Here is a 26073-nt window from a genome sequence, read left to right as displayed (position 1 = left end):
GCGGACTCTCGCGAGAGTTTGGGCGGCGTGCGGAGGGGCGGGGCCGCGATGTCATTGGCAGAGTGAGGGGTGTGGCCTCAGGGTCATTGGCAGAGCGGGGGGCGTGGCTTCGTCGTCATTGGCCGCGTTAGGGGCGTGGCCTCTGCGTCACGTGCGGCGCGTGGCGGGGCCCGCGGTAGAGGACACGGTGAAGATGGCGGCGGCTGCGGCGGCGCTGCGGCTCCTGGCTGCGGGGCGGCCGCTCCTCCAACAGCGCCGCGGGATCCACCTCTCCGCGGCGGCCGCCATCCAGGTAGCGGGGCCGGCAGAGAGGGGCTGGGGGAAGCGTGCGGGGGCGGCGAGGGGCGGTGAGGGCCGCGCCCTGCCAGCCTGCCCGTGTCTCGTAGGTGACGGTGCGGGACGCGCTGAACCAAGCGCTGGATGAGGAGCTGGAGCGGGACGAGCGCGTCTTTCTGCTGGGCGAGGAGGTGGCCCAGTACGATGGTGCTTACAAGGTGCGTGGCCGCCGTTCCGGGGCGGGCCGGGGCCTCTCGCGGGCCCTGACCCCCCTCTCCTGCCCTGCAGATCTCCAGGGGGCTCTGGAAGAAATATGGGGACAAGAGGGTGATCGACACCCCGATATCGGAGGTGAGGCTACCCCCATCCCCTGCCCTGACCGCCCCTTCGCCAGCCGCTCCCCGCACTTACTCTCGGTTTCGTTCACTTTCAGATGGGCTTCGCGGGCATCGCGGTCGGTGCTGCTATGGTTTGTAAATTTACATTCCTTTACTCCCGATTAAACTCTTAAAATAAACTTATTTTATATCAAGATATACTAAAATATGCTGTAATATATCTAACAGGCGGGGTTGAGACCGGTCTGTGAATTCATGACATTCAACTTCTCCATGCAAGCGATCGATCAGGTTATAAACTCCGCTGCCAAGACCTGTTACATGTCTGCAGGATCCATCGCCGTTCCCATTGTCTTCCGGGGACCCAATGGGGCATCTGCGGGAGTTGCTGCCCAACACTCACAGTGTTTCGCAGCTTGGTACGGGCACTGCCCGGGACTGAAAGTTGTTAGTCCTTGGAGCTCAGAAGATTCCAAGGGTCTGCTGAAAGCATCGATCCGGGATGATAATCCAGGTGAACGCAGGCAGATCATGGCAATACCTAGCATTTGATTCTGAAAAAAAGGTCTGTCTTCCCCTCCTGCCCCATTTAAAACAGCTGCCTAAAAAAAGATTGTTAAGCTCCAGAACACTTAAAGTTGCTTTACTGCAGCCTTAGGGTACTCGCAGAGGCACAGAAATATTTCTTTTCCTAACAGTCACTTGCCTGCTGGCAGCAGGCTAATTCTGTGTTGTTGCCAGCTGCATGTCTTTAGTGCCAGTCTGGGAAACTTAGAAGTATTTATGAATCTATCATAGAGGGATTAAAAAGGATGAAGATGAGGCAGGAGGAGTTCCTGCATGTACAGTGTCTATATAACTCATTTTTGTTGATCATTACGTTTGCATGAATGTCATTCATTAAAAGTAGGGCAGCCTTTGTCTTTATTTCTCACAAACATGCATGGAAAATCTTAAGACCTTTCTAAAACGAGTGATTCTGCTGTCATCTACCAACAGTCAAATATCTGACCTCATTTAAGACTAATTTTAAACAATTTTTTTAATAATTCAGCCATTGAAGTAATGGTAGTGATTTTTATTTCTATTTTTTTATTTTATTTTATTGCTTCTGTTAACCTGAACAAGTCCTTGTTGCCTGGGTGGGCTTTGTGTGTCGTTCTGTCTGCTGCAGTACTGCTCATCATCAGTGCAGTGCCTGCAGATGTATGCGTTAATCCAAGTATGTTTTCTTCTAGTTGTGATGCTGGAAAATGAATTACTGTATGGTGTTCCCTTTGAAATGTCTGAACAGGCACAGTCAAAGGATTTCATTGTTCCAATTGGAAAAGCTAAAATAGAAAGGGAAGGTAAGCCAGGGATACAGTTTGTTTCCTTATTTACTGAACTGCTGAGGGAGTTTTTTAATATCTTAGCTATTCAGCGTGCTGCTCTCATGGGGTACAGGAAGTGTTCAAATGTTATTTTATCCAGTAGTACATTTTATTGTTCTGTTGCCCATATAAAGAAAGATGACCTGATTCTCTGTATTTCAAAGCATACCCTTTTAAAGGATTTTCTCTATAGTACAGAGATGGAGTAGGTGATCATCACCTCAGTATGTAATTTTTGTCAAAAAATGCAGAAAGAGATCATTGTAATATTTCAGCCCCATTTGTTCATGATTCACTACTGAATTTATATGAATGTTTGAAAACGATAATCTGAAAACTATATGAAATATCACTTTAGTTCCCTGAATTAAAGGTTAAAGTTTATGTCAGCATAGTCCTTCTGCTACCACTCTTTGTGTGCGGGTGTAGAATACTTATCATTTAAAATAAATGTAAGGAACTTAAATTTACAATAAAATCCCACCTTCACCTTGAAAGGACCTCAAAGTCTGGAAAAAAGCTTTCATTCTTAAAGTATTTTTCTCTTGTAACGCTTGTTTCTGTTCTAGGAACTCATGTTACGTTAGTGTCACACTCAAGACCCGTTGGACACTGTTTGGAAGCAGCTGCTGTACTTGCCAAAGAAGGTGTAGAGTGTGAGGTGGGTTTGGTTTCTGTTGATTTTTTTTTTTCTTTTCCTGGAGTAGGGAAAAAAGCAGAGGGTCTTCTCGTTCAGGTGCTGCAAAACTTCAGTGTAAAAACTACGAGCTGCTTATATTTGTAAATGCCTTAACAGCATGTGCGTTGCATGTTTCTGAATTTCATCTTTTCATCACAAAACTAAGGCAGAACTACGAACAATTTTCAGATTGATCCAGCTGTCCGGTAAGCAGAACAATGACAGTATGTATTAGTATAGTTGTATCTTGATATAGCAAGACTTGCTTATCTGGGATTTCCCAACAGCCACCAAAAACTGTTGTGTGCAGTCTCTGCCAGAATAAATCGTTAGAAATTTTATTAACTTGAAGTCTTGTCTTCATGTCAGAATAGATGAAAGTGCTAAAGGTCTCTGTACCCAAACAGTGGTAACTGACAGGCTTAGACCACAGCAACACTCACACAGTCCCTATGTGTCCCCCTCCAGGTTGTAAATCTGCGAACCATTCGACCAATGGATATTGAAACTGTGGAAGCCAGTGTTGTAAAGACAAATCATCTTGTAACTGTGGAAGGTGGCTGGCCACAATTTGGAGTAGGAGCTGAAATCTGTGCCAGGATCATGGAAGGTACCGAGTTTTGCAGTATCCATGTTGATCTCATTCCCTAGTCTAAATCGTGACAACTTCTTGATAAAGCCAGATGAAGGCAAGGTGATGGGGGTTATATCCGAGGAGCTTGAGCCTAGCTGTCTTGATTATCGCAGGTGGATCCCACTCATCCTCTGCTGTGAGCAATGCTTATCCCAATGTGGGAGAAGCAGGATGGAAGTTTTTTGTCTAAACCACAGTACATGAAGACAAATGAGCAGGAACAGCACTCGCTGGAATGTTAGAGCTACGGGAACAAAATTGTTTAAGTAGATTAAGGTTCAGAAATTGAATTGAGAGAAAACCCATAGAGCATGGCAACCTGACAACTCTTCTCTGTTTCAGGACCTGCCTTTAACTACTTGGATGCTCCAGCCGTGCGTGTTACTGGTGCAGACGTTCCAATGCCTTATGCAAAAATTTTAGAAGATAACTGCATACCTCAAGTGAAGGATATAATATTTGCAGTGAAGAAAACATTAAATATCTAACTTGTAAATACACATTTTAAAGTCATGCTTGTGTCAGTGGTGTAGGGCAAGCTGTATGCATAACTTCTGTAGCTACATGAACTTTTGTACAGGGGGGAAAGTACAGTGACCCCCCAGGGCATTTATAGGGGGTCAACCTTCTCAGCCACGCTTCATATAAGCAACAGTGTAATGTGGTCATGCTTGTTTGTTCAACAGTACAGGTGGGTTCGTGCTACTCTATGTGGAGAAATCCCATTCTAAATTAAGATTGAGGTAAAAATCCTCTGTTTCTGCTTGGCTTGTAATTACCAGACCGGCTGTGTTAAACTGGCTGTAGTGGTGGCTGAGTGAAGAACTGCAGTGAGCAAGAGGGGGCCCCGAGTCCAGCCCTGGAATGCTGTACAACCCACGGTTGTAAGGCTTATTGAAGGCGAATGATCAAACTGGAGCAGGTGAAGCCTTGCTTTTCAGTTCAACAGTTAACGCAACTATCCGCACAAAGTGGCTTTGGAAGCCTTTTGGAAGTGGTGTCGGTTATGAGATGGCTGACACTTAATTTGAAGAGCACTCCAGTCATGCAGGAAAGCTGCCGCACAGGAGCTTAAATAAAGATCCTGATCCTCTTGAGTTTGTGATGGGAAGTGCTGCCTACTTTTTCTTCACTGACTGCCACATACAGTGATAAAAAAATACTTGCCCAGATGCTTTGCTTTATGTATTTTTTTTTTAACTCATCACAAGGGCTGACCAGGGCACGTTCAAACTAAAGCTCCTGCAGTGTCAAATAACTTATTTCATTCAGACGCACCGACCCTGGGGCTGAAGCAGAGATTGTGTTTGAAGAGCTGAGAAGCTGCTGCAGCAGCCATTCAGCAGAGCACCACACAGCAGGATTTAACTGAGGGGCTTGTCCTGACTGGACAGGCAGGGAGAGCTCTGCTAGGTTTTGTTCAGCAGCTTCTGGCACAGAGCGAAAGCTACAAAGCAGAGTCGGCAGTGGGGCCCTTGGCCTGTCTGCCCAGCAGGCTGCTGCTCTGCTGAACCCTCAGAGAGGCGATACTTACCCCTGAGAGCAGACGGAAGAGCTCGGGTCCTGCTTCAGTTAAGGCCCAGCAATACCTGTCAGGGTATTTCCTTTAGCAGAAGTGCTCTTAGGAAGTCCGGCTTGCAGGTGCAATCCTAGCAGAACACACCCACCACCACGCTGCCGAAGGAATTCCATTAACATTTTAATAAAAACAACTGAATATCACAGGTTACATAGAACTTTGTACAGACATTCTCTGCATAGTAACAAACACTAATGTACTTGAATTTAAAAAAAATGGATTATCCATAATCCTTTAAAGTGCAATTTGTTTAAGGTTTTAAATCAAAAAGGATCTTTCAATAAAGTTTAAGCTGTAGAATTAACTTGAAGTAACTTTGCATTTAACTAAATCAAGAATAATATCCCAGCGCCCTATTAACGCCCATTTCAACTGCTTCCTCATTTAAAAACACTTCCCTTAGAGTTACAGGTAAGATGTCCATTTAAACAAGTGTAATGAAACTGCGTTCTCACTCCAGCAAATATGCTGAGAATAAGATTTAATTCTCCATTTCCCTCACCCTGTGCAGTACGCTTTAAGGGTTTGGAGGGGGAGGAGGGTGGTGGATTATCTGAAACAAAACTTACTGATTCAATGCAGCAAGAATTAAGATGAGTTACAAGCACATGAAAAGTGTCGAAAAACTGAGCAGGCTAAAACTACATTCCTGTCATTTGAAAAAAAGGGGTGGAATAGAGCTGGAAAAAATGCATTAATTCACCATGATCATGGTCATTCCTATTTTCAGGTTTTTATTTAGCTGTATAGAAATTGCTGTACCCCTGAAACTGTAGCCAGAGAACAAAGTTCTTGAAACCAAAAAAGAATGGAGTACCTAGCACAGCATGGCAACACAATTCAGACAGGGTAGTGCTGCTACTCCAAAAGAGCTGAAATAGGAGTAAATGGAGCTACAGCTTGATTAGCTGCTGTATGCTGGAGATTGGTCACCGGTCAGGAGGGTCTTGTTCCCAGAAAGCACAGGGTGGGGAGAGGGAATTGAACCCTGGTGTGAGCTGTGGCCTCAGCTGATCCTGGGAGCACTGTAATCACAGGTCTGTGTTTTCTTCAGAGTTCCTTTCTGAAAGTTTTGAATGGAGCTGAGTAAGGCTCCTCGGCTTGCACTGACATCGGGCTGTGGGCTTGGCTGCGTTGGCACCTCTGTACTTGGAGGAGGAGGAGGAGCTGCTGGTGGCAGGGGCGGCGGTGGCGGTGCTGGGGGTATCGATGATGCTCCTGTTAGTTGAGGAGAGAAGATGTGGTGTGATTATGTCTAGGAGGTCTTGCTGCAGAGGACTGCAGCTCTTAGCTGGACTTGGTCAGTCCTGCACTAGTCACATCATTCCTGGAATGCCAGTGGAGTGTGAAGAACAGAACAGATGAAAAATGCCAAAGTGATCAGATCCCTCTATCTGCAGGGGAGTCATCTGAGACACCTCTGAAATTAAGCCTGAAGTGCCTCGGTACTCAGTGGTGGAAAACATGACTCAAATGTGATCTTGCTCTGAAGGAAATGCAGATCACGTAATAGGACTTCCAGCTTCAGTTTCTCTTGTTGTGCCCAGTGAAGCAGTTTGCTCTTGAACAGTTGTCATGAACAACTACAAAACTGGAAGCAAGTCTTACTACCTGTTCTTATTTATATGACTACACGTTCTTAGAAAGGACCACATTGCTGTAGTATTTGTCATGACTGCTTTTTCAGAATATATTCCTTTTTTGAAGTACTAACTGCAGATAGAGTTTTCTGGAAGCGTTTTAAGCTTCCACAGTACTGTCAGACTTTCCCCAACCATGTAACAAATGCTTGTTACACCAGCTGAATGAATCACAACCATCTGCCACTCTCATCCCTTGCCTGGCTCCTGTGCTCCCACCAATCACCTTTGCACTCTGGTCCTTGCTTCCTACCCCAGTCACATCCATCTCTTCCTTCTCACCATGCCTCAGCCTCCATGTTCTGACGCCCTGGAAAGCCAGAGCCCACAGTGGGGCATGCAGCCAGCCCACGTGGTGGTGCTTCCTGGCAGCTCAGATCCAGGCAGGTGGCTTTACTTGCCCCAAGCAGCTCGCCCAAACACCCTGATCTTGTGCAGCTCAGCTGCTGCACATTACGCCATCATTTCTACACAAGTATAATCAAAAGATCTGTGCTGGAGCAAGAGCAAAGGGGTGACCCCTTGCCATTCCACCAGATGTCTATTGGAAGGTGGCATTTGCAGTATATTCCCAGCTACACGGAGCGTGATGGGCTTGGCTTGTCTAATATATTATGGAATGAGCATGGGGTATAATGATTAGTATCTTACAACTATTCAACAGTGAATTTTACTATTCCATAGTAAGTCTAGAAAGACAGATGGCGCCTATAGCGTAACACTTTTGGTAGCTCTAACCTACAAAGAGGGATACAAGAACTGTGTAATGGCAAGAACTGTGACACAACGCAACACGAGGTCAATCAAGAGGCTGTGGTTACTAAAGCAGAACTGCTTGATATGAAGCAAGCAAATACCAAGCAGTTAACATGATGTCGCACACACTCAAGAGGGATTTGATGAAGCATAAAGCTCAGCTACAGAAAACAAAAAGCAGGCAAAGTTCTCTGTACTCCACTTCTCTCTCAATTCCTCCCTCACGCTTGCTCTCAGACCAACAAGTAATAGTGAGAAATAACTGCTGTAATTAAAAAAAGGTGTTACACTAGATGAAAGTCATACTCAAAGCTCCCTCATTTTCTATTTCTACCAGTCTTAGAAGAGAGAATTTTCCCATAGGGAAGCAAACTCCAAATGCAGAGATTTCACACAAAGCATTCCATTTTGCCAGTGTATGTTAATACATGATGCGATTGTACCACTTCCAACTCTTCACGAGAAATTCTTATTGGTGTGAAAAACAGTTCTGTGACAACAAAACATGGAAGTACATATGGGGCTAATCTTCACTCTCCCCCTATTCCAGAGGAAATATTCAAGTCCTAGTAGAAATATCAGAGATCAACTGACACAATTTAAGGTGCCTGTTGCATGTGGATCAGCTGCTCTCTTAAGTAATCAAAACACTGCATGATGTTAGCACCAACTGAAATAAATTGCACATTTATGCCTTGTTTCCATCTAACTTATCCAAATGAACTTTTTACACTAGCCAAAGATGTCAGTCAATTTATTATTAAAAATACTGGAAAACCATCGCATAGCTTAGAGTCCTTCTGTTTCTCGCACATACAGACTGCCAGCAAGTGCAGCAAAGCAAATCTTGACACTTTGCCAAAGAAAGAACAAGATCAAGAACAGTTCAAGTAACCACTTTTGCAGTTAAAGGGGTCAGAGCAGAACACTGCAGGACTGGCACTATCACCAAAGTGATTGGATGAACTGCTGTGAAAAATGCAAGACCAGCTAATCATAAATTAAATGGCTTGGAAGAGATGCAAGAACTGCAGAGAACAAAGACAAGAATTTTGGCTGGAACTGCAAGGTGACGTTGAAGAGGTCGTGCAAGTAGTGGTACAAGATGCAATAGAGAATGACCATGAAAACAGTGGCCAGGACTACCTTTGGAATACAAATACAACAGTAACATACGCAGTGAAGAACGTACACATTTGACAGAGGGGCAAAAAACCCACAAAGTGCTTGGATCACCTAAGTATTATTAGGTCAAGATTCCATGCGTTATCTTAAAATTTTGGTCTGTTTATTTTACAATGAAAGCAGAAAAGACAGCATGGTAGAGGAAGAGGCCACCTTTCTTCCAGGAAATTTGTTAAATTCCTCAGTACTAACTATTATTGAAACTGAGCTGCCGACAACATCATTGATTACAGACTATGACACTCATACACTTGAGCTCTGCCTTAAAACATAAACATACAGTTTTGAGGATGGTGTCTGACAACCTATGAGCATTACACATTGAACTCATTAATTAAGAGCATGTTTCTGAAAATCTTCAAATCAATTCATTTCAATTAGTCAATCAAAACCAAGCTGTCTTTCCCTTCTTGACATGAGAGGTACAAAGGAAATCTGAGTTCCCGCTAGTGTACTCGTATGCAGTTACATCTACAGATCAAATTGTTCTGTCCAACAGTGAAATTCTTCCCTGTATTCACTAGAAAAAACATTTGAGACAAGTGCTCACTTATAACTAGACCTTTCCAATACGTATGCTGGAAGAAGTTGTCTGCAAACATACATTTTACTCATTCATGCAGTTGTAAGAATAAAACACTCAAACAAGAACTTACCAAGGGTTTTTTACAGGGACATTTTTGTTAAGAGAGTGTGTTAAAAGGAATAGGAAGTAAATCAGATGCTGTAAACTTGATGCCTGAATTGAAACAAAAACTTAATTATGAATTTAAAGTGACAGTAATTGTGCAAACAGCATTAAAAACTTGGCTGAGAATGGGATGCAAACAAAGAAAATCATTTTAGTGATAGAGTTTTTAAAGATGCTGTATTTCATTAAAATAATCCAAACGAATGTTCAAATCTTTTTCTTCTGTTCCCTCCCAATACTAACCAAGTTCAAGATTTGCATTCAACTTTCCCATACAGAAACAGAGCATCTTTAAAGAGATAAATCAGCATTAGCTTACTTTTCCGAAAATTCACGTTCAAAATGATGCATGCTCTATTGAAGACAGCAGAGAAAGAGAAAGGACACAAGTTAATCATCCGGTTCTCGTGTCAAAGTAAGAAAAATAGATACTGTTAGCTGAAAAGTTAGTACAAAAATCAATACATTGATATTCACTGACAAACATGAGGACAGCAGATCGACTATTTCATATTATATATATAATACTTAGATTCTAAATAAGGGACCACAATTTTTCTTGCTAGAAGCATTATTATACTTGATGAGCAAATGCAGCACACATGCTTTCAGTTGCACATGCCATAATTCAAGCTTTACAGGATTAAAGTGCATTTGGAGAGATATAGCAAGAAATCTGCAGGAAGACTAGCTACAGAAGACAAAATTAATTCCATTCAAGGAACACTCCCTGTCATGTTAACACCTATATTTACACTTATGTTCCATGTATCAGAGACACTCAAGAACAGCACTTGCTAAAGCATTCAAATTGTCTTACAGAAAGGTGAAGAGCAGAAAAAGATGCTCCATATGGGCGTCTATGAAACATATGCCATACTGCAGGATTCAGAACAACTGGTACAGAAAATGACAGCTAAAGTTAAGTACAAATCTCTCACCTTTACTCCCACAGGCAAGGAAAAAAAAAGCCCCCAAAACTTCTCTGTTTTACGGGCTTACAAGATTTAGAGGAGATGCAGTGGAGTTTTAAAGAACCCATTCCATGACGTTGTGCATCCCTTCTGGCCCTAACTACAGCTCACAGCTAAAAATAACACATTTTCAAGAAAGCAAAGAATTGTGCAAGTAAAGAAAAAGAGAATGTCAGAAACACAGAAAGTCACATTAGAATCACTTCCCACGATCTAAGCAATGTGTTTCAAAGATGTTATCTAGCCAGGTATCAGCAACAAAACCAGCCCAAACATTCTAGTCAATGATAAATGCGCAGGAGAGCCTGTATTTCCAGTAGACACCTTGCCCCTCAAAGCAGGTCATGCATTCAATCCTACAGCTGCAGCTATCGCTACAAAGACAACTGAAGCCAGCAATCATTTTATTTCTTAGCATGTTTTGCATTGACTATACCAAGCACACTGCTGCAAGCAAAGTCTTGCCAGGCCTTTGTTCAGAGACAAAGCATATCTTAACCTGTGAGAAACCCCCTGAACCAGGTTCCTTCCCCAGGGCGTGTCAGCCTGGAGCCTGTTCCCTCTAGTCAGCATCTCTGGCTCTGCGCATACTCACAAACTACACTGATTTGCTTGGTTACAGGCCAGGACAAGGGCAAGAGCTTCTGGTGGGTACACCTCTCCACGTCAGCCTTCATTTTGCCATGCCACTGTATCAGCAAGATGATTTGACGTGGCATGATTCTAACCCAACCACAATCAAACCACAAAGACGGACTGAGGGCGTCCCTCGCCTTCTGACAGTCACTCAACACACTGATACCCACAAGTAATTTGGCTTAGAGGTAAACATCATTAATAAGTACAATGAAAATCGAAGAGAGAGATACAAGCTATAGATCCATCAGTTGTCACAGAGAAAGTCCTACCGTGAGGCCCGTGAAATTTTCACCGAGTCATTAATAGCACACTTACTTAGAATAGCTAAAACTACTACGCTGCCAGTGAAAAAAAAAATTAAGTACGCTATCTTTTCTTAGAGCTAATATCTGAAGTTTCTTCTATACATTCCGCTCAGAAAAACATTCCTGAAATAGTGACACTTGCCTTTACACACAATCAAATGCATCAAAGCCATCAGCATACTAAACCACTTTCCAATCTGAACGTAGTTGGGCAATGTGCACTGTGTCAAACAGGGCTGATCACCACAGATCACCATGAGCACACCAGCAGCAGGATGACCAACACACTGTGACAATGTGGTTTGAACAACAGAGCCAAGTTTTGAGCTCAAGCATGAGCCATTTTTAGCTGTTTGAGCCATGTCTACACATAAGCCTGCATCACATGCTCAGAACTTCAAAAAGCTTTCAATCAAGTTCCAACGCATTCAAGTTAAAACATAAGTAAAAGGTAGTTTTACTGCAGAAAATTAAAAGAAAAAATGTATTCTAAATATCTGTCCTTTGGAGGTACAAAATTTTCTTTCAAATTTTCAGCTACTTCCTTTTTAAAACACACAGAACTTGAAATAAAACCTTCAACTAGGAGTCAGTAAGACCAGAGAACAGCGCTGTTATTGTGCAACAGAGTAACAGGAATTATCTTGTTTAGACTAGCTGGGAGAATTTAGTTTATAAAATACACACTTCAACATACCCTCAACTTGAAGGAGAATAACTAATTTGAATTTCCACGTGACTGACTTGAATTACATTACACAGACTGCAGTGTCCTCTGAAAGACTATCCACAGAAAACACAAATTTTACTGCATGGCTTCAGTTAACAAGTTGTGCTATGCAGAAAGCTCCTGGGACAAGAAATCATATGGCATGAGTCACTGTAACAAATGGCCATGCTATGGACTGCTTCCCTTCTAGAAACGTATTCCACTAACAGCTTTTGCTGTTAAGGTTTGCCAGTGATACGCTTCTAGCCTTTCAGACTGAAGCACATCCACTATCGCTCATTATTCAGATTTGTAATCACATTTGCACAAGCATTTCTATTGCCCACTCAAGCAAATTCTTCACCACTTCTCACCACCTGTCCTAAACATTAGCAAAACTGTTTGCAGAGTTATCCAGAAAATCGGAAGAGCGAACTGGCTAAAAATAACAAAGATATTTTTAACACAGATCAATCTCTGACTTTTTTTTCCCAGTTCTACTGGTGTTATGAATGGCTGCAGCAGAACAGGGGAGATCTGTGCAGCCAAAGCCACTGAATTTGTCACACCCAAAACTTCTGAAACTACATCACAGCAGTACAGGTGTAAAGCAACGATACACAAAAACAAGGGATCAACAAACAGTATTTCAGACTCAACAGACCATTAATACCAGAACAAATGAATACTGCAACATGAGGCCCAGAAAATGACTGTAAATTAGCGATGTCGGTAGGACTGGAATAACAGAGACCTTGAAGCAAGCACTTATATTCTAAGGGTAAATCATATCATGTATATCTCAAGAAAGGTTATCAGATGAAAAAGAATAGTATTAAAAGGTTCTCAACAGCCCTTAAATACAGCAAATGCCCACACTCAGGCTGACGGAAAATGTCATGTCTGCGTTCCATCCCTGGAAGGCACCAACCCTGAAACATCCTTGTGAATAGTGCCCACAGTTGGGGCAGAGGAAATAAAAAAACAAAGAAAAAGATGAACACTGTAACAACTCTTGAACTTACCTGCTGTAGAGGGCGGAGTGGGGGATGATGGAGAAGTTAATGGGGAACTCGCCCCAGAGCCTGCTAAATAAAACAACAGACTAGTAACTAAAGATGTGACATTAAAATTCAACACAGTCAGACAAGACAGATTATTGGAAACAGGCCAACTTTATTGACTGAAGATCCAATCCTGCTTCCACTGAAATCTTGGGAAAGATTCCCATTCATACAAACAGTGTCACTCAGACCCAATCTGAACAGGGATGCTTTACAGAACACAGTATCAGAGGAGGTCCAAACACATAAGAAGCACACTCAACAGTATTCCTCTATGGGAAACACTTCTTTTCTGTTGCTTAGGCTGTTGGATTTCAGCGTCCAAATTCTGTTCTCCTTAAGAGTGGTGCCACTGCATGGATGGCACCCCATTTCTCCTTCTAAGAGATGATTTTCAATCAGTTGCTGTACTCCATAAATTACTCTGATATCCGATTATTCCACAACAGGTTGCTTTTGGACACATAATAGCCAGGCAAGTCAACTCTGTTAAACTGTCAGTTAGTACCGACCATTCCTCTAAACTAGATGGAGACCTGCCAAGGGCTCTGTTGTTTTAGATTAATTAAGCAGATAATTTTCTCAATTCATCTTAACACCTTACTACAGAATACAGATCAGCACAGGCTTTCTCCCTCAAGGCTGCATTATTAAAAGGCCCAAATAATAGATGCTATTATTCCACTAAAATGACAAACAGATCGAAGAGATCGATGTATTTATTTCCTTTTAGGAATGGGGCACAGAAGAGAGGACAAAATGTTTTGTATTCAGCAGCTGAAAAAATAACACCAACAATATTTTTAAGCCCTCAATATATCTGTTATTAAATACCCAAAACAGTGGTATCAGGCTTAGTCCAATATTAATGTGTAAACTAACAGTGACCCTGGATCTTTTAAGCCAGAAAAGGACAGCAACAGCAAAAACATTGACACAGCTGTGTAGAAGCAAGCTCTTCTCTCTGTAGTTACCTGAGTTATTTGAGTTGCTGTATTTCGCTGAGTGTTCTTCCCCACTTTCATAGGCGGAGCGTTTTGATTTCTATAAACAAAGCAGAAGAAACAGAAGGTGAAAGTGAATAACTGTTTTCCATGATAAGGACTGAACTGACAGACAGACTTGAAGCATCCACCCGCAAGGTTTATCAATGCCCAACATCCCTCTCCTGCACCCAGCATGTGCTGCCATGATGCAGCAAGGATGTTCTGCACTCAGATATCTTCAGGCAAGCAACCAGGGCAACTCCAGTGCCTCCTGACCACTGGGGAAAGGCAGAAAACTGGCCCTCCAGAAAGGAAGAGAAATGCAGACAGCGTGCTGCAGAAGCAGACTTTAAAAGGCTCCAATACTCTCACCAGGCAGCAGGAAGCAGCACAGGCTGTCATCTGTGTATGAGATGTTAACTAAGCCTGTTTTCATACAACACACTCAACCAAGTTAAACCAATATGCAAGTCAACTACCACTGTAACTTAAACATCTTGGGAAGTTATTAGTTAGCTACAGAAGTGAAAATAATCAGGAAGCAGTACAGAAAACTACAGGACTGTCTAGGCCTGTGGTAGTGCATGCTACAAAAAAATACATATCTTTTTCTGTCTGAGAAACCTATTTAAGATTGCTTACCTTTCGTGCTAGAATCTTCCTTTTCTTTTTTTCTTCTTCAGAGCCATGATGAGATTGAGCTCTTGTCAGCCTTCTGTGCTGGTGAATCTTCAAAATGAAGGGAAAACCAGAAAAAGACCATGTTAAGATCTTAAATGTTCTCAGACAAAGCATATGTTTGGGGTGCAAGAAAGCACACAGTAGTCACTCTGTGCATTTAGTTTTCTTTTTTCATTTTAGTTTTTATCTTTACTGCTGCTGGTAGAGGATGGAGCCTTATATCGTAGTTAAAATGATTCTTTACCTTGGGAGCCACTGCCTGCGAAGCTGCACCACTGAAAACAGTGAAATGCCATACAGTCAACAACTGTTCTACAACTCCACACACTGCATTTTTGGCAAAGCAATTCCATTGAGGAAAGTTTTTATTACTTAAAATCAGTTCAAGTGAGTAAAAAATCACTTTCTCCAAGTAAAAGTGCTAAGAGGAAGTAAAATGGTTGGAGGAAGTACAGTAAAGAAATGCAGACATTACCAATTTCTGTTCTTCTGTTAATCGTTTTTCTATGCATTCCTTGGAGGTTTTCAATGCCTCTTTTAGCTTAGTAGGAATCTAATACAGAACAGGAAAAAAAATCATAGCACAGAACATGATAAAGGAAAACACAACTTCACCACTGAAAACTCACCATTCATCTGATCATGTTGCCCACCTAAAGCCCCATCTTCACTATTCCCTTAGTGAAGAAGAAAAGACAACTCTGGATGCATGTTTTGCACTCTAAACCTAGCTACAGACCTAAGACAAAGAACTACCGAATAATAGAAGGGATACTCTAATGGCAGGGACCGCTCTCTATTTTGATACTCCAGTCACATACTGCTCCAAGGCTGACAACACAAGACGCACAGCACACGCCTTCCAGGAGAAGTGGTGTGGGGCAGCTCCCCAGTGGGAGTAGATGTGGCTCCCTGAAAGTCCCAGCACTGCAGCTGGTGACAACGTGCTGATGGTCTCGCTCAGCAAAATCACAGATCTTAGTGATTTGCTTACTCTCACTGCAAGGGACTCGCATTACTTGGCAGACACCACTCAGATACAGCGCCATCATCAGTCACACAAATTAGTTCCATCACAGGAATTACGCTTAAACCCTCACAGGTCACACTGTGCCCCCTTCTAAGGAGTGATGTAATGTTCTTGGGTACAATTCACCAAAGGAATCCAAATACGGATAGCAATCACCATAAAGCCAAATAAAGCCTATTTGTCAATTAGTGCTAGCTACACCTTAGCACTTCCACAAGTATCAGCAAATCAATATTCAGCTCTACCTTAAACTGTGGTTTCTCCGAGTTCGTTAGCAGGACGTCACTGAATAATCTGTGAGTGGATGAAAAAAAAACAAAAATAGGAATATTATTCCCAAGAGACAAGCAGAACCACAGTGAGAACACTACTGGCACTGTTCACTTCACTCCTTTTTTCTCTTTTTCCTTCTCTATCCTCATTCCTTGGCCACTGCTTTTTTTTTTCCCCCCACAGGTTTTTATGTACTGCTTTTTATTTTCCAAGCACTACCATAAAACTAGCAGCATCCAGCCCTCAGAATGTAGCCACTGCTGACAGCAGAATTAGCTTTCAAAATACTTCATAGGGTCTTGCTGATAGAACAGGTGTAAAGGCAGAGAAGGATTACCCCAAAATAAGAATGCCTCTTCCTTAAAACTATTCAGATTCTTAAGTGAGAGGAGATTATCAGGGACTTAATTTTAAATTTCACCTAAACAAAATGATTGCTCTTTTTAAGACAACTCTCCTGGCACTAGTGTTGTTTTGGTATTAACAAGAACCATGTGAAAGTTCAATGAGCGAACTTAACATTTCAAAATATTTGCATTTTTTGTCTGTACTCCGTCAAAGGCAACTAAAGCAAATATTCTAATATTTTTGCTCTCCCTTCTGTGATATCAGCAGAAAGAGCATACATGATTCATCCTTTTCCATCCAAAACAAAGACACTAGAGGGCAATGGCAGTCTGAAAATAAACTGGTTAGTCTATTTCAAGATACTTTGTTCTGGAGAACATACTAGAAAACTGTCCCAGTAAGAGATCTCAAACCTGGCTCTGACATAAAGATTTCAGAGAGTTTTTTGTTGTTGTTCACTATGGAAAACTATCAAAGGCCTATACCAGAGAAAACAAATTCAAGACTAGAATCTAGTTTATAATAATGGTATTCCATTAAAAATTCAGATATAAATCAAATTTTAAAAGACTTTAAAAACCAATAAACATTCACCCTTTTTTCCAGGGTAGCTTTCTGACCCTTTCTCACAAAATTAAACAAACTCACAGTTTATATGGTTATAAGAAATAATAAAGCTTAATATATACTTATGTGAATTACATTGCACAATACACTTCTGAAGAGCACTGGTATGAGGGGAATGTAGCATAATATCCTACATATCAGATACAGCTGTGCACGGGTTGTTTGTTCAACACATTTTAACACCTGTACATTCATGCATTCACAGATTTTTCTCCCCTGCTTACATTCTTCTCTCTACCTCCCACCTTCTTTAAACAGAGGAACAGAGGAATAGAAGGAATTGAAGGCTGAGACAAGCCTGCAGTGACTGTTCCCAGCCAGGAAATATGAATCTTGGACCATGCTCTAAATGCAGTGCAATCTGTACACTGTGAGATCAGACCCAGATTTAGGTACGGGTAGTCTGTCATTTATAAGGTCATGATTCTGGCACCTTTTATTAAGAATAAATAAAAGAACCCCCCACTAGAAACAGTGGTTCTTTTGCTCAGCATGTCAGTGACATGTCACAGCACAGTGACAGCAGACAACTTCCCTCGTAATAGTGCCTCCTAATTGCTCACAGGGCGGCACTGCAGACAGGTATGATCTCCAGCCCAGTCATGCATTAACATTGCTGGTCTTGCCCCACACCTGCCCTTACCACTTCACTGCATCACTCGGAGGACAGCCAGGAAATTCATTCTGTCTATGCTTCAGGGATGCCTAAGCGAGCCCTGCAAGAAGCCAGCCAGAACTGCCCAACATTTCATACCCAGACCCAGTCAAAATGTCACTGCAGAGCAAAGGAAGAAATCTATTTTGCTAGCTACATGTAAACTGATTAAAAAAATCTCCCAAATTAGGTCTGAAGGGGATATGCAAAAAGACTCCTTATTCTAAAAGCTTCAAGACAATCTATACATGATCCAAATCATGCCTGCACTACTTTAATAATTGGATCAATTTAAGTCATAACACCATGCTAAATAAACTGCATTCATAATAGCTCCAACACACCAAGAAACAAAGATATGTTAAATGAGCATCTAAAATATTCACAAGGGATATGGGTTCTATGAAGCTTATCAAGTTTACAGCTTCATTTGGGATACACTATACATCCCTCAGAACGAGGAGCAAATAATTCTGAAGAGGAATAAGAGCAAGAAGGTTCTTCCTCCTACTATAATTAAAAACATCGCTATGAGTATAAAACAAGTAAAACAAGACTTACGGCATCTGTAAGAGCCGTGAAACAGTTGGCATGCCATTCTTCATAGCTTCACAGGTCAGAATGGATTCCAACACAGACACTACCAAAGCAAGAATAAGAATGAACACATTTTTGCACGGCAGGATAGCAAATGATTTCAAATGAATGTCTGGCACTGCTGTGAGATGTTCCCTTCAGTACTGCATCAACTAAGCAGTGATGAAGCTCTGTGGCATGTGTTTTTTATTATAATGTTACTATAACACATACAAACTTTACAAGAATGTTAGACATGGGGTGAGGGAGTCTAGGCATCTAATTACTTGTTACACACAGCTATATCAGTTTAAAAAAATAAAAGTTTTATTTATATGCCACAGATATTTCAGGAAGAACACATTTTCTATTTTTATAAATTACTAATTATTTTCAGTACTGGCTGCAAAGATCTTAGGCTGCTATTTCACAGCATTTCAGCTTAAAAAGGGGAGAGTACCCAGGGAGCTGAGAGTGAGATTTTCTCGATTGCATACTAACCAACAAACACTGACGGTGCAGGAGGGAAGCTCTCTATTGGAATTGTATCTGGGGGTCTTCCGTATGTCATTTCATACAGCAAGTGTCCAAAGCAATGTACATCGACACCTTCTAAAGTCTGTGGAAGAACAAAAAAATAAAACCACAACTTGCTACAACTAATCACTTTTTCACAACTGGTTTGAAAACATGCAACACCCCATTAAAGAAAAAAGTGGTCTTGCATTTGAAGATAGAAATGAAGAACCATTAAGACAGCTCCTAATCACAACCATTTCCCTGCACAACTTTAGCTCAAATGAAATATTTGTGCCTCAAGCTAAAGCAGCTACTGCTTTCTGTACTTGATGATACAGCTGGGATAGCAGCATAGTCATGTTCAGTGAAGTAGTAAACTCCTTCGATATGCAGCAGTTTAGAGAGCCAAAGACTGATACAAATCACAATCAAGGACATATTCCTACCTAAGTCAAACAGCAAAGAATGAAATCCATAATATGACCAGCTGGCAGTTTATGGGGAAGTAGATAAAAAGACAGCAAAAACGCATACCAAACAAACCTAGCAGAGTCTCCTTCACTCCTTGTTAAGTTTGTACAAGATGTACATAAATGCTAACCATATTTCTGAGTTTTTTGATTCACGTTTAAGCAGAAGTGGCTCCTCTTACTGGAAGAGGCTTGGAGCTTTCTGGCACTAACAGATTTGGACTAACTATGAACTTTTGATCGTTTCTTTGACAACATGTTAGAACCTGTTTAGCAAGGTCAGCAAGCAGCTGTCTCGTGCTGCTGTACAGAATTTCTTACAATGAGCATTTAAAGGCAGGGCAAGATGCTGGTTAAAAGACTGAATTCCTGCAGCAGGGCAAGTTTGTTTACATATTTTTGCAGGAAGATAATATTTGGCTTTGCAAGCTTGCAGCGAAGAGACACTTCAAATACATGAAAAATATCTTCTAATAGCTAGACGTCTGCAAGCATCAAATCAATTTTCACAGTATCCGCCAAAGACCAGGACGATACTCCCAGCTAAGGCTGAGTAACAAGCTGCACTCATTGTACAGAGGTACAAATCGAAAAGTGTAGTAGACAATAGGCACATTCCTATGAAATACAAAGCCTGGGTGAAAGGGACTGCAGTTTACCTCTATTTGTGTCAGCACTGCTGTCACAAAAACATTCATTTGCACTCCCCTTCTACCTGCCTACCTTTGGCCCCAGCCTTACTCCAGTCTGTTGCAACAAAAATTCCGTGCAGCCAGATAGTGATTTGGAGAAAGCAGAAAAGGGATTTGATGGAGAAAAGCTCTATTTAAAGAAAGGGGTTTGAAAGAGGTTCTTCTCATTCTAGTCAGTTCTCCACAAACAGAAGTTGAGGATAAAGGGATGCATAAGAGTCAGCTGAATTAATTGTCTGATTCTTACATTTATTTTCCGAAACTGTGAAAAGTATGATCGATAAAATGATGGAAGTCCCAACAAGGAATTTTCTAGATCCAGTAACTTGCAGGTGTCCCCATCCAATATCACATTGCCAGAGTGAAGATGGCCATAAGGAAATCCTTTCTCATGCAGAAATTTTAATACCTGAAAAAAATCCAATACAAAAGCACTGTCACAAGATGCTCTGATGATCTCAAGATCTTAAATGCTCCAGCACCAAAGCAAGTACATAACAAATCAGGCCCCTACCTGGAATACTTGCCTAGTTTGATTTTCTATCTACATCATCTTTGGCTCATGATTCATTTCCATTTCACTAGTAACACTTCTCACAAAACATGCTGATTCTCATAGCAGGCTTACAGACACCTCCCAAAGAAATATGGATACTAAAATACACAATTCTACTGAATATTATAGTTGGAATAAAAATTTTTAAAACTCACCTTAATGACAGTGAACTACGGCACGTGCTCTGCAGGCTATGAATTACTTCTTTCCCTTTTTTCACAGGGCAAAACTACGTTATCACCTCTCTCCTACTTAAGCTCCACACACAGGAACTGCCTTTTTTTTTCCTTGGTCAGAAATGGCCTCACACATCAATATCTAAAATCAGCTCCCATCAGCTAATTTCAATTTACATTTAGCTTTGAAGTCTGCTACTGAAATAAAGCTTGTATATTCAAAAGCTTGTCTACTTTTTCTAGTTAAATCCATTGGCCTCAAAAAAAATCATAAAGGCTGGTAAATAAAGCAAAAAATAAATACCTCTAATATTTGCCTTCCATATGTTTTTATTTGGTGAAGTTCAAGACCCTGAATTTTTTTAGGATTGCAATACTTCTTCAGGAATGGGTCTTTTGGCCTTGCCTTTAAAAGAAAAACACATCAAGTATCATGCTCAGAAAAGCCAATAATTGTTTCAGTTTGCTAAGCAATAGGTGGTAAACAGTTTTATAAAAGACATACTATGGTCATTCCAGCAAACATTCTACCATTTAAGTTGAGGGCTTGAGGGAGACATTACCTTATATATAAGGTCCTTTAGTGTCCCTTTTTCACTGAATGGTCTGATAAACAGCGCTGAAGATTCATTGGCAGTGGAAAAAGTGATTTTGTAAATATAGGGATGCTACCAAAAGAAGAAACTGCATGTAAGTTTTAGATGACAGACTCTATAATTAATTTTTGCTCAATTCACAAGTAAGAAAAGATCTGCTTGAATTGTATATTTGAAGTAATAAATTGTATTCTGTCAGTGACATTTGCTCAAGTTATTCAGTCTTAACCTGGAGTAAATGCAAAGAAAACTTCACAGGACATTGTTCAATTTCCACACAAATTAAAAAAAAAAAAATCCACCAAGTCTTTTTTTAACCAAACAGACTGGAAGTTTAGACAAATAAAGAATCCAGCCTCACTGGCACTTATACATGAGCAGCTTTACTGCAGGTTTAAGTCACGCTAGGCTAAAACCCATCCACGGTTTTATACAACGATGGCACATAAGGGAATTTGGCATTAATAGCTGTCACAACAGTGTACGTCTTCAGAAATTATTATAATAACTTCCTGCAACTTTGTGAAACCAAATGAGACAACATAGTTGGAAATAAACTACACATGCACACACAGACCAAGCAAAATTGCTAGTGAGGAAAACACCCTTGTTCATTTTAATACACCAGTTTCAGTCTGGTTTGGAGGTTGAGAAGCCTAGTTTTCACCTTCTTCTGTTGTGTGTATCTACTGAGTTCCACGACTGCACAGAGGTTTGCCAGTTTAAATACCATTCTTTTCAGCCAATCTCTCACATGCTTAACGTCCTTACAGATAAACCCCTTTTGAAGTCATACTGTAATTTTTCAGAGATGCTTACTGGATTTATAATGTGGCATTGCACAGGAACTTAAATTGTACAGCCTCCATTGTACCTTTGCTAAGATACTCCTGTCTCAAGTTCAAAGAACTGAAAAAAATAATGACACCCGTTCCACTGCTTTACTCAGTGCTGCCTGAGAATATCTGCAGCATATGGGGCAGCAATTGTACCTAGACAGCACTATCCTAGCAACCTAAAAGTGTTGAGGAGCTGAAATAAAACCTCGTGATCTCACAGTACTGCACAAGAAGAAAAAATATAATTAATCACAACTCTGAATCTCCTGTAATAATCCCGCAGGATTATTAAATGTGCTGAGAACATGTTATATCATGCAGTGTGGGAAATGTAATTAAAAGTTTTGCACATGTTTAAATGAAAGCAACTCTAAAATTACAAACTATGTCTACTAGGCTACAGGTGCTTTTGCAAGACGAATCCTTGACAAGAACTTTTGTGCTGGTACAATTTATAAATCTTCAAGTAATACTCACAGAACAGGAGGAAAGAAGTTTCACAGCATACTGTAAGTCTTTGTCAGACAAGTATTTATCAGGGCCAAGATCAGCCTGGAAATAATAGGAAAAGAATGGCATCACAATAGATCTTGTATTCCATAAAGAAAATGCGATCTACATTCTGCTCGCACAAATTGAGGCAGTTGCTGGAAGGTATATTTTAAAGAAAAAGAAAGGAAATTACACATACAGAATGAAACTCAAAAAGGCTGAATAAGAGCATGGTTTCACAATACAAAGTGTCTGACATTAAATAAGTATTATTGCCTCCTTCCTCCCCCATATCTGACGTGCATTACTACCACTGAATGAACTCTGCCAACCCCAAACTCAGGGACTGTGTGCACTGTGAACTGATAAGGCTTAAACTCCCACCTTCTTCCTCTCCAGCAAAACAACCTTCCCTCCTACCACAGGCTTTAGTGATATCCGCTCTCCAGTGAAGTCTCACGAACAGCTATGCTGATATAATTAAGAGGGCAGCACATTTCAGCACAGGAACATAAGCAAGTGTTCAGGAATAACAAACTTTGGTGTCAAACTTTACAGGAGCAACTCATGCTGCTCTAACACATTAATTTGTCAGTAAAACTAAAGATCGGAGTAACGAAATCCGCCACTTTAAAAAGGATCACCTTGTTAATTTTCAGTGACCAAGTTTATACTATGCTCAGCAGCTACGTTATTACAACTAAAGAAATAGAGGTGCAGGAATGGGAACAAATGAGCAGGCACAGAAACCTGCAGACTGGATTTGCTACCAGAAGAAAGATACAGAAGTTCCCACACCAGGTATCCACCCAAGGGCTTTCAAGGCTCTTTCAGACCCTGAGCTCTTAAGTTTATCTCTCCGTCACTCATGCATAGAAGTCAATGTAAATTAAATCAACCAGTTTCATAAAGACAGACTTGAGTATGAGATGAAAGTGTATATACCCAGCTTAACATCAGCCGTTCCTTTGGTTGATTCTTAATTTTCATTAAGAAATATTTCTTACGTATTCGCCAACCTACAAAAGAAGAGCCATCAACAGCTTTAATGAAAAAACTACTAAATTACACAGCTTACAGATAGGGCAAGGTCTGTAAGCAAAGACAGCATTGTAATCTTAGGACAATTTGTGTAGTTAGAAAAAAAAAGAAGTCAGACAAGTTTCCATGCATACATGCTCTTCTTACCTATATCTTTTAATGGTTCTACCACTTCCCACTTTGGCTCTGACCGGAAGAACATTGACACATGCTGTAAGGCAATTTCTGGAGAGAAAAAAAAGTTCTTAAGAGACTATTTAAGATTATCATCCACATGTTGGGTAAGGCTGAATGCCAGAAGGAAGCCTGCAGGAATTCAGACTGAAAGTCAGCAAAATCACATTAAAAGGAAATCAGATAAAACCACAGTTAAAGGGCATTTGCATTTTTAACCTGATATCTCAAATCCACAGAGAAAGCACTGCCTTCAAAAACCTTACATTACTGAGTTTGCATTCTATCTGCATTAGATCTACATTTCCAGTACTCACAGCTAAGATTTCCCACACTACATTAGATCAAAAAATGTTTCTACCATATCTGCAAAGGTGCTAACTTTTACATCGCTTTAATGGGCATCTACATTGCCATTACTACATGCACACTAACCAGTCCTGTTTCACTATGTGTTGTTCTGTTCTTTTCTGTGCAGGCAAAGATATTTTGCTAGCTATCATCATCCAAAACACGTTTCAGGTTGGGGAGGGGAAGATCACCCTTCTGGTTACTGAATCCCCCACAGCTGGGAACACAACTGCTATGTTCATGAAGTGATTTGAGGGGAAAACTCCATGAAAAGTGGTGACAGCAATGGGAAAACGGGAATCATGCCAACAAGGAGTTTTCACTAAAGTGGGTTATTTTGGCACAGAAACACTGCAAAAAGGTAAGGATGCATTGATCTTCCTGCACTGTATCTTCACTCTCCAAAATTAGGCTAGGAAGAAGAGACAAAACAGTGCAATAAATATCAGTTCACTGCCCCAGTATTTAAGAAATTACAAACTTATTTTGTTCCAAAGACCATAGGTAATGACTTGATTGCTACTAACTTCCCAGCAACTTGCTGCAAAAACAATTTTGATGAAAGCGCTCAAAAATTAACACAGAAGTCACGGTGTCTCCTAGAGATTTAAATTGCTTGCTCAGCATCAGCCAGACAAACTGCATCCTTAGAGTTACTAATAATTTACAGCTCCTCCACAGCTTATCATAAACATCCGGGAAATGTTCTTTGCACTTCGAAGCTGAAGACACAAGAATGTTACATAAAGGGAGAGCAAAAAGACAAGTGAAAAGGAAGCAGTAAGTTCCTGCTTCAGTAGGCTCTGCTTTTATGAAAACAAACTTTGCATTTTGCAAAGAGTCAATCCGTCCGTGAACTACATCTGTGGAGTGGATATCATCACTAAGAGGAAGTTTTTTTCAGCCTATAAGACAAATATTTAACAATTTCCAATGGCTGAAGCCGAAGTCAGACAGATTCAAAAAAGAAATATTTAATATATAATAATGAAGAGAACTGATCACCGGCATATCATTTAAAGGGATGCAGTGGTGTTCCAGTATTTTGGGGGGAGGAAGGGTGTGTGACTTATTCAGACCTTGAAAAAGTACTCAACCTAGCTCAAACAATTACTTCTAGGAAGTCTCACAACCCAAAACGCTAGTGAGAGCCAGACAAGATGACCACAATTGTTCCTGTAGATTTGAAAAAACTCAAAACCACGACAAATGCAAAATTCTGTGCTCAGAAGACTGGCTGTTTTAAGAGAATGCAGAGCTGACAAACTTAACTCCACCTTACACTCTGGTAGACAGTTTCCAAGTACCAACCCTCTTCATTTATCACAAACTGTGAAAAAGTAAATGTCACTCTCACCAACCCCACTCCCCCATGTTCTGCACGTATAGATCTTGACCCTCACCACTTCTCTGTAAAATAATACAAATATCTAGGTTGGACAATTGCAGCACGATTCATGCACAGAGATGGAGGTTATGTATGATTTATGATCATAAATAATATCATACATGCTGGGTATGATAACATTGAAGGTTTTTCTCCACTCAATCCCCTCTGCTTCAGTATAAAACCTTGCCAGCATTAATGGAAGATACACACATGCGAAAAGGAAACCACAATGCAGCTTTGCAATTCCTCACTTACCAGTGTAGTTTACAGAATAGCTGTTTGGGTCCAAGAATTTTTTTACCAGTTCACAGTTAGACAGTATGTGATGGGTAGTAATTACATCGAGATAGGCCTGGAGTCCCTTCTGTCTTTCAGCTATGAATTCACGCTCCATATTTCCAATCAATTTTTTTGGAGGAAGAGGTAGACTTAGAGTTGAGATCTTAAAAAGAGAGGAAAAATTACTACCTTTGCTCTCAAAATGCCCCAGGGATATAAACTAGCAACCCAGAAAGTAAAAGACTCTCAGCTAGACAACTGTTTTTGAACTGCGTGTATACAAGCTTTTATGTTTTTTCTAGGTAGTGTTATCAGGGTAAGCCAGCCAGGAGACAGCTTGCATCCCACTGTGAAGAGATTAATAAGTGGAACAACACTGAAAATGTGAGGAGATAAATTTTTGCTAGTGAGTCATGCATTTAAAATCACTACACAAAACTTTCAGATACTAAATAGCTACAATTTTCAGCCATATCCTTC

At 40.8% G+C, this 26073-nt stretch overlaps 2 protein-coding genes across 12 annotated transcripts in view; one reads left to right on the top strand and one right to left on the bottom strand.

The window, feature by feature from the left end:
- The first annotated feature begins 134 nt into the window (after nucleotides 1–134).
- PDHB (pyruvate dehydrogenase E1 subunit beta) lies at nucleotides 135–5018 on the top strand. Its single transcript, XM_054077037.1, has 9 exons — nucleotides 135–292; nucleotides 387–494; nucleotides 565–627; nucleotides 710–745; nucleotides 843–1128; nucleotides 1853–1963; nucleotides 2557–2648; nucleotides 3135–3276; nucleotides 3643–5018. Exons 1-9 carry the CDS (start codon nucleotides 194–196, stop codon nucleotides 3786–3788), a joined length of 1083 nt encoding a protein of 360 aa, XP_053933012.1. The 5' UTR covers nucleotides 135–193; the 3' UTR covers nucleotides 3789–5018.
- PXK (PX domain containing serine/threonine kinase like) overlaps nucleotides 4984–26073 on the bottom strand; it is a 36618-nt gene continuing 15528 nt past the window's right edge. For 3 of the 11 annotated variants that reach the window (XM_054077027.1, XM_054077029.1, XM_054077034.1), the window contains 15 exons: nucleotides 25570–25756; nucleotides 23547–23624; nucleotides 23304–23377; nucleotides 22344–22418; nucleotides 20995–21099; nucleotides 20736–20837; nucleotides 19947–20108; nucleotides 18520–18637; nucleotides 18004–18082; nucleotides 15785–15833; nucleotides 14985–15062; nucleotides 14471–14557; nucleotides 13817–13886; nucleotides 12804–12866; nucleotides 4984–6097 (listed from right to left, as the gene is read on the bottom strand). In XM_054077027.1, coding sequence (XP_053933002.1) covers nucleotides 5886–6097; nucleotides 12804–12866; nucleotides 13817–13886; nucleotides 14471–14557; nucleotides 14985–15062; nucleotides 15785–15833; nucleotides 18004–18082; nucleotides 18520–18637; nucleotides 19947–20108; nucleotides 20736–20837; nucleotides 20995–21099; nucleotides 22344–22418; nucleotides 23304–23377; nucleotides 23547–23624; nucleotides 25570–25756 — 1539 coding nt within the window. In that variant the 3' untranslated portion in view covers nucleotides 4984–5885. Of the gene's footprint in view, nucleotides 6098–9116; nucleotides 9506–12803; nucleotides 12867–13816; nucleotides 13887–14470; nucleotides 14558–14984; nucleotides 15063–15784; nucleotides 15834–18003; nucleotides 18083–18519; nucleotides 18638–19946; nucleotides 20109–20735; nucleotides 20838–20994; nucleotides 21100–22343; nucleotides 22419–23303; nucleotides 23378–23546; nucleotides 23625–25569; nucleotides 25757–26073 lie in introns of all 11 variants that reach the window. The other 8 variants (XM_054077028.1, XM_054077030.1, XR_008451763.1 and 5 more) reach the window with 7 other exon arrangements.

The sequence above is a fragment of the Cuculus canorus genome, chromosome 11 (genome assembly GCF_017976375.1).
Source record: "Cuculus canorus isolate bCucCan1 chromosome 11, bCucCan1.pri, whole genome shotgun sequence".
NCBI lineage: Eukaryota > Metazoa > Chordata > Aves > Cuculiformes > Cuculidae > Cuculus > Cuculus canorus.
Note: the sequence above shows the minus strand (reverse complement) of the source record. Positions and strands in the feature narration are given on the sequence as shown.